Raw genomic sequence first — 8,799 nt, forward strand, 5'->3', positions numbered from 1 at the left:
TGCCACCCTCCCGCCCACCCGGGACCCCCGGGCCCAGAGCTGACCTTTCTCGTGCTGCAGCCACTTGCGATCCAGGTAGTACCGGTAGCAGCTCTCGAACTCCCGCGGGCTGTAGTTGGGAACTGGGATGGGGACGAAGGGGTCCAGCGCATCGAATCCCTCCTGGCAGGGGAGCAGAGGGTGAAGGGGGGGCTGCCTGCGCCCCAGCACCACCCGACCCCGCTGTGGGAGGTGTCTGGGATGGGCACAGCTCAAGCAGAGCTGAGTCCAAGGAGAATAAAGAGCAGAACCTGCGACCCTGCACGCAACACGGTTCCCAACCCAGGATTTCTGTTTGTTTCCCAGTGTAAAGGGGAAAAATGAAAAAAAAAGAGGCCAAGACTCACCTTTCCCAGCAACTCCTGGGGCAAATAGGCCGAAGTGGGTTTGAAGAGAGAGCCAGTCTGGCTGAGGGTTGTCACAATAGCCCCTCCGGTCTACGGGAAAGGCAGGGCAGAAACCCCTTCAGTTCCTGATACGGTCTTTGTGAAATAGCTACGGACTGATTCCATAGATAGTTCTTTGATCTTACAGTTACTTCCATTCCAAAGTTCTCTAGAACTCACTAAAATCACAGAATCGTAGTGGTTGGAAAAGACCTTTAAGATCACCGAGTCCAACCATAAACCCAACACTGCCAATTCCACCTCTAACCCATGTCCCTCAGCATCTCGTCTACCCATCTTTTAAATCCCACCAGGGAAGGTGACTCCACCACCTCCCTGGGCAGCCTGTTCCAATGCTTCACCACCCTTTGGGTGGAGAAGTTTTTCCTCAGATCCAATCTAAACCTCCCTTGGCGCCAACTTGAGGCCATTTCCTCTCATTCTATCACTTGTCACCTGGGAGAAGAGACCGACTCCCACCTCTCTGCACCCTCCTTTCAGGGAGTTGTAAAATCTTCCTGATTAGGTTAACCCTGGCTACTCCAAGGTACACACACAGCACAGGGAATGCAGAGCTGGTTTCCAGCACTGGCATTTAAATGTGTCATTCTTGCCCAGAAATGTGACAACTGAAATACTTTAAAAAGGACTTTTCTGTATATTTTTAACTCTGGTCAGAGATATTAGCAGCCAGGGGACTGGAAAAGAAGCAGAAGGAGTTGACCTCCTGTAGCAAAAAGTTTAATAGGTTTGGGTTTTTTTTAGGAACTGAAAGTTCTCATTAGTTCAAAAAAATCATAAAGTGTCGTTAAGGGTTATTAAACATCTCTAGCTCGGGAAGCCCCAGTTGTAAACTGGAGTCTGGCACACTAATCAATAAAAGCATTGATATAGATTTGACCTGATCGTATTCTCTTGATGTCAGAAACACTGATGTGCTATTAACCCTCAACAGTTGCATTGTGCTCACACTCTCCACTGAAGGAACTGTCACATTAGATTTGTAGCTTTACGCTTATCAGCGCGTAGCTTTAATTGCTGAGAATAACACACCCAAAGGTCCAGACCAAACTCACCCAGTCGTTCATCATCATCTTCCTTAGATTGTACACGAGTGTCAGCTCCTCTGGAGATACCTGATGAAGATTTGTCTGTGTCACTTTTTCTGCCAGCAGTTTCTATCTGAGACATAAATTCCCCTCCTCTACTTTAAGTTCGACTGGAAGAATCATTCACATCATTTAGGTGCATTTTTTTCTCCTCTGACTTAGTGCTGTAGCATGCACCCTGAGCGATGTTACGCAGAGAAATACCTGGACCTTTCCTCCTGTGACAAGACATACATGTGCTTTTTTCTTACCGAGAGAAATCTCTTCAGTAAAAATGGTCTAAACACAGTATGAATTTCACAGGTCCCTCCAAGCTACCAAAGCCAAACGTATGCTTTTCACGGATTACTATAGAAATTAAAAATTAACAAAGCACTCTCCCCTGCTCTCCCTTGCAGTAGCAATGCAGAAGCATCATCAGAGCAGATCACTTCTTACGGGGCTTTTGTCTTCCTTCTTTAACGTAGTCCTCCCCCAGAGCGCGTTGACACCGTCCACTGCCACAAGAAGTCGGAATGAGCCAAGATGACATTGCTGCTTTATCTCCTTCAGCACAACCCCTACAGCATCGCTGGCATTTCTCACGCGAGCTAAACCCTTGAAGTAGGAAAAAGCACATAGCTCAGGCTCGTTTTCTTGTTCATATATAATGCCAGCAACTTTGGGTGCTGCCTGCCCTTTCTAAGGGAGAAGGAAAAACAAACAATGGTCAACAGTCCATCCGTTCCTTTCAGAGGAGAAATCTGGTCTGAGGTACTGAGAAACAAACAAGTAGGAACTTTCAAATTCTAATTTTTGCTTCTACCCAAGTTCTCTGTACAGCCTCCTGTACAGATCCATCACACCTTCCACAGTGTTTTTTGTAGCCACCTTGTTGACAGGGAAATGCTTTCTGTTTCCCAGAGCCACTATTTGTAAGAACTTTAGAAGCAACTTGTTCTACATACACAATGATGGGATCTTCTAAAAGGTGAGACAAAACCAGAAGCACTTGTTGTTCCTTACCTGCTCCACCACTTCACCCAATGGTCTGCCCTCCTCTGTGCTTTCTCGTTTGCCCCACACGTATTTTTTTTGTGTTTTTATCTGCAGTAAGAGAACTATGATTAAACTGGGAACGAAGCAGTGCAAAGGCACCTTGGCAAGTCCAGATGACAAGCTTCCTGGCTCTTTACCAGCGATAATGTCTAGTACAGAATGTGGGAGAAGCATTCAGTGCAAATAGCCATTCCCATAGGGGGGGATTTAAAGTGCTTCTTTTTCTAAAAAACTTGAATTCCAGGGAAGGGTAGGGGCTGTGGGCTTGCACGCAATACGAGTGCATGCATTAATACATGAAGCATTTCTCAAATATGAGCAAATCTAGAATTTGCATCAAGGTGCTCAATGACAGGAAGCACGTGTGCACGCAGTCCCTGAGAGATGATCCTGTGGGTAGTTCTCAGCTCCTAACCAAAACAATGTGACAGGCTCTACAAACCTCTTTCAGGAAGTGCTCGTTTGAGGTTTTGAAGTTCTTGAGCCAGAAAGATGCTTGCAAAGGCTGATCAAGCCGTTCTTTGTTATAAGAAGACTGCATAAGCTCCCTGCAGTTTTTCACCCAGAGATGAGCTGTAAGCAAAAGAAAACAGTTGTTTGGGTTTTTTTGATTGCATGAGTTGGGTGGTGGGGTGCGTGTTTGTATCTCTTATTCTGCTACGCCGGTAAGAACAGTCTGCTGTCCTTAATGGACAAGACTCTCCCTTTAGAAGAGAGGAGGTCACCCAGACCCACACACAGTATGTCTCCTGTCATAACAGCGAGGAAAAAAAGACTGACTATAAGCACGCGAGAGCATGTGAAAATAACCAATTATATTCTACTTCTATTTGTGGGGGTTTGTGCTTTATAAGCTTTCTCCACTGTGACAAAAACAAAGATAATTTGCTGTGGCAAAACCCAAGGATAATTTCCTGCAGCCTACCCTACTCGTTTCACTTGAAGGAGCACCTTCCACATCAGCAAGTGTATTTGATGTAGTAACACAGACAGCGTCAGTGTTCTTACCATCTGGGATGTGCAGCACCAGCCAGCCTTGCCTTGCGCAGTAGTGAACCACATGACACAGAGTCATGGTCTTCCCTGTTCCTTTCTCACCATCTCCAACATGGACTGTCAAGGAAAGTCTCAAAAAAAAACCCACTTCAATTTATACTTGACTGTAATTCATTTGTAAAAGGAAGGCATCAAGGAAGTTCAAAGTAAAAGCAGGGATGGCATTCCATCATCCTGTTGTTCAGCAGCAAGCCTAGCCTTAAGAGTTCCTTCTCTGTATCCTCCCACCCCACTGTATCAGAGCTGATGATTCGCATTCCCTTAGTTCTGCTGATAGCCCTGGTTGTGGATCTGTGCCATAAGCCAAACCTGGCTTAAAATAAAAGTACACCAGGTTCATGAACTCCCCAGACTAGCTTTGCTGACAACAGACACGTGGTAGAACCACCTCCTGAAGACTCAACCACAATGGTCAGCACAGGATCAAAACATTATCCTCATCTGTGTAAACTCACCTGCTTATATTTAATTTGCATTCTACCATCAAGTAAGTGATAAAAGATACAGATCACATATCTGACGGCCGGGTGTGCAAAGTTGGAGCTTTTCAGGTAAGTGAAAAGTTCTAGAGCTGGTTTTCGCACCATCAGACAGGCTTCATTGAAGGTCTTAATCTGAGAAAAGGAACAGAAGGTGAACAAGAAGCCGGGTGGTGGCACACTGCCGCTGTTCTGACAGGACTCCATCTCTGATGGGTGCTGTGCAGGGCCTGAGTGTCCACTGTTCCCCCCTCATCTCCCAGGCCAGTCAAATCATCGTGGAAGTTTATCAAGTTGGTCAAGCGTGACTTCCCCTTGGTGAAGGTGTGCTGACTGTCCCTGATGACTTTCTTGTCCTTTGTGCACCTGGAAATGGTTTCCAGGATTAGCTGTTCCATCCCCTTCCCAGAGATGGAGGTGAGGCCCACCGGCCTGTCCATGAATCAGAATTCACACCCTAGAATTACTAACTCACAGATAAGAAATCTGTTCCTAAACTCAAGCAGCCAGTCTACATTAGCTGCTTACGAAGCCTGATCCAGTCACAGCATGATCTGTCTCACAATAGAAATCAAGTAGATTTTTTTGTTGCTGATAGAAACTTATTTGATGAGACAGCCTTTTTCATACAGAAACATAACTGTGGAAAATATTTCTGTAATTTATTATCTACTCAGAAGTTAAAGAGATAAAAAAAATATCAGATAGAATGTTGACAAAGGTGGAATCCTTGCACCCTTCTGCCACTATTCTGGTTAGGTTGACTGATATATTTTTGAAGTAGAAAATAACGGTAAAGACCAGGAATAATTGCATTCTTGCAGCACATCTCTCTCTCTAATTCCAACAGGAAAGCATTGCCGTTACGCGATGGATCTGGTTCTTCCCACATAGCAGTCCACTCCCTACAAATCTCACTCCAAGAAGGACATGGAGGTGCTGGAGTGTGTCCAGAAAAGAGCAACAGAGCCGGGGAAGGGTCCGGAGCACAAGTGTGCTGAGTTCCCTTGTGGCTGAGGGAACTGGGGGTGTTGAGCCTGGAGAAAAGGAGGCTGAGGGGAGACCTTCTGGCTCTGTCCAAGTCCCTGAAAGGGGGGTGCAGAGAGGTGGGAGTCGGTCTCTTCTCCCAGGTGACAAGTGATAGAACGAGAGGAAATGGCCTCAAGTTGGCACCAAGGGAGGTTTAGATTGGATCTGAGGAAAAACTTCTCCACCCAAAGGGTGGTGAAGCATTGGAACAGGCTGCCCAGGGAGGTGGTGGAGTCACCTTCCCTGTTGGGATTTAAAAGCCGGGTAGATGGGGTGCTCAGAGATATGGTTTAGCAGTGGACAGGTACAGTTGGACTCAATTATCTCAAAGGTCTTTTCCAACCAAACAATTCTATGTTTCTATGATCTGCTCTAAGACAAAAGTACCTGCTGCTGGAAGCGATAGGGTAGTCCGTGTGGAAACACAGCTTTCACCTCCTCGAGTGGAATGCTGTAATGCCGACCCTCATGGTGCTCTGTGTGGTTGGCCTGGGAAGGGAAAATGCAAACTGTAACACTCAGGGAAGTCTGACACCTTTATTCTGGATACAGAAGGCCTGTGACAATGGAACAGGGAGGGAACACTCACTCGAAGCAAGTATCTTCTTACCAAGAGTTGGAAGAACTAGTGTATTAAAGTAAAACAGGAATTGTAGTGTCAGAACACTACTGGCAGGTGCTTAGGAGGAGTCTAAAGAAAGACGAGCCTACCTGGCAATAAATAAAGGGATTTCTTAAGCTTGTATATAACCCATTATGTTTTGTGAGCACTGGCGGCTCTATGCTTCATGAATTTATCGAATCTTTTATTGGTCCCTTTGTACTTCTGGTCACCACAATATTGTAACAATAATATGATCCCTTTTGAATCTGAGTTGATCAGATATAATCCCCCTTTTTGAATCCGATAGATTAAAATTGACTTTCTTCAAGTCTGCAACAAAATTGTGTTTCTGGTTAGTTCTTTGCTGTCTCTCAAGAGTAATTCCTAACACACCCTTTGCCTTTTTAACTAGTACTATAAGGTTGCTTGAGAACTCTGTTTTTTGAGGCATTAACTTTAAGTCCCTTGTTGTCAGTGATCAGTATTATTCCTCCAGCGCACTAGCATCATTCTGCATTTATCTAGAGCGACTGCTGTAAGATTTCCGACTGTGCAGTCTAAGAAGCAGTTGTTACTGGTATCTGAAAATTTAATACCCATTTCATCCTTGTTTTTTTCCCCTTCCATTTTCCTACCATGCAATACTTGCAAAGCACTTATTTACTCTTGGTCTAATCAGGTTTTGTGTCTTGTGTAATTAGGACAGTGTATAAACTATTCTGCAGCACTTCCTGTGTGACGTTTAGCAACTTTTGTGCCAAGCTTTGAAGCTTATATCATGTCCTGCTCTGCACTTTCCATGGATTGAAAGTAAAAGAGTCCTCCTCTATATTCTTGCACGTGCCAATCTCTTGCTTCCATTTTGGTTGAGGTGGAATCAGAATATAACAACTTCCTTGTTTTCTTTATTTTGCATAATAATGATCCAGGAAAAGTAGTTTTAGTTACTATTCAGAAAGAAAAAGAAGCAGTCATTACTTCTGCCAGCTTTAGAAGATTTGGGGGCTAATCCACTTTCCTTCTACAGGACTTTCCTTTCCTTATTAGCTTTGATGTAGACCCAGGGCTTAATTTACTGAGGCTCAGAACAGATGAGGCAATACTGGTGTGGGCTCAGTCACTCACCTGTGCAGTCTGGCTGACAAACAGTTTGACCAGGATGAATAGACACAGAAAAAAAGGTTGTGATGAGTCCTGCTGTCCTGACCTGGCTGCCTCTGTATTCCTCACATGAAACCATGTGAGCAGCTGTACCTACAGGTTTGATTACTTCCTGCTTTTGCCAGGAATATTTTGCTTTTCCCAGTTCCTTGCTGGACTCTTCATGTGCAACCGCTACAGCTCTTGCAGATCCAGGAATTCTCTACTCCAAGGATTCTCGCTATGTGTTAGTCTCCCTCCCTTTCTTCAGACCAGATTTTCAGTCTTACAGCATGAAACATGCCTGTTCTCTTATCTTCTGCCCCCTCCTTCACTCTGAAAAGCCCATGGTACCTACACCCCTATTCCATACCTTACTGAGGTATGGTCATCCTGCACTGTATGGCGTGCCTTGGAGCTGCAGGTACCCACAGGTTTGCCAAACTTGATATGAAGAAACCATTTGCTAACTTCAGCAAACTGCTCTCTAAGCTGCTTGAGTTACCAGTCTGTGTTTACCAGTCAGTAAATCTTAGCAACAGGAAGAAATTTAAAAACAAAAACACCACACACTGGCTAATCAATAGCTCCTCTGCTGTAAGGAGATGTTACTTGGAGATATGCTAGAGAGGAGACATGCTTCAGTCTTTTTCCATGCGGAGCTGTATTTCAAACTCTGGGCTGGATTCCCTAGAGTTTTCCTGCACATGCTGGACACAGACTAACAGCAGCAGTGTTTTTTCATGGCAGTGTATCTATGGACTCGAACAGAAGAGTAGTACTCCAGAGACCATTTTCATTCTCAGTTTCATCACTGACTTGCTGCATAACCTTGGGCAAATTCCTTCACTCTTTAGCTCCTACATCTGTAAAGTGGGTCAGTATCTTTATGTTTAGTCGCTCTGTGTTTTGCTAATGGAAAGGTATATAAAAGCTAAGTCTTATTAAAAATTTAGTTTTCATCGTCTTCTTAATCCATTTTTAATGCGACTTTACGGTGCACAAGTACAGGTGCAGTCAGAACTATTGGGTTTGCTGATGAATCGAGCCAGCGGAGCCTCACTGCCGCAATACACGATCTGCAATACAGCAAGTCTGAGGAACGCTGATCTATAAATTAATAAGCAATGGTGGTTGTCGCCAAACATCAGGCACGTGAAGTCAGAATGCCAAAGCCAGTTGCCTGGCAACGTAAATGGTAGGCATAGGACAGTGGGGACAATCCTTGCCATCTGGACTCTTCTGTGCAATCTATAGAGACACTCACGTCACGTGAGTAAGATCATCTGCATGCTGCTGTTTCCATAGAGACCCCAGAGGAATCAGTATTGAAAGACTCCAATTACAGAGGCAGCAGAAAAGCACCTCAAAGGCTTATTCCATTCATTTATTCCACTTCATTTTGTGCTTGAGACGGAGAGCGTGAGGCTGGAATTATGATGCTGGAGAGCTGTGTTCTGCTGAGGTCATCCGGGGTGCGTTTTTTATCTCCCTTCGTAGCCAATTTGGGGAGGTTAGTCAGGGAAGAATAACGCTGGAGTTGAAATTAATGGTATCTGACCATAAGCTAAGCCACATCTGAGCTTCTACAATACAGTCTATCTCATCTACGCAGCTATAGAGAAGGAATCAATACTTGTTCCCAGGAGCTTTCAGGCAGAGGACCAGCCCTGTCTTGTTTAAACCCAGGCAGGCGCACTGCACAACCATGACCTGTTTTATTTTGGACTGGGGATCATGATCTAGATGCCTATTATTAGGCCTGTGTACTCCCTTCCTTTATGTTTACTAGAACGACACAATCCCAGTAAGAACTCCTGGCTCCAGCATGTCCACAGACAGACTGATGGAATTCAGGCACTTGCTGCCTGACAATAACAATTGTGGCAGTAACTCACCGGGTCACTCTCGCTAGTATA

General features: G+C 44.9%; 1 protein-coding gene across 1 annotated transcript in view; it reads right to left on the bottom strand.

The window, feature by feature from the left end:
* Positions 1-44: 44 nt before the first annotated feature.
* The window catches only part of DAP3 (death associated protein 3), a gene marked incomplete at its 3' end in the record, with an annotated part of 12,387 nt that continues 3,632 nt past the window's right edge, over positions 45-8,799 (bottom strand). Inside the window, 10 exon segments of the mRNA XM_010172816.1 lie at positions 45-162; positions 387-476; positions 1,502-1,561; positions 1,973-2,131; positions 2,540-2,620; positions 3,015-3,145; positions 3,581-3,673; positions 4,134-4,242; positions 5,524-5,625; positions 8,779-8,799. The exon segment at positions 8,779-8,799 is cut by the window's right edge and continues 28 nt beyond it. Of these exon segments, the coding sequence (XP_010171118.1) occupies positions 45-162; positions 387-476; positions 1,502-1,561; positions 1,973-2,131; positions 2,540-2,620; positions 3,015-3,145; positions 3,581-3,673; positions 4,134-4,242; positions 5,524-5,625; positions 8,779-8,799 (964 nt within the window).

This window comes from Antrostomus carolinensis, unplaced genomic scaffold (assembly GCF_000700745.2).
Source record: "Antrostomus carolinensis isolate BGI_N321 unplaced genomic scaffold, ASM70074v2 scaffold33837, whole genome shotgun sequence".
Lineage (NCBI taxonomy): Eukaryota > Metazoa > Chordata > Aves > Caprimulgiformes > Caprimulgidae > Antrostomus > Antrostomus carolinensis.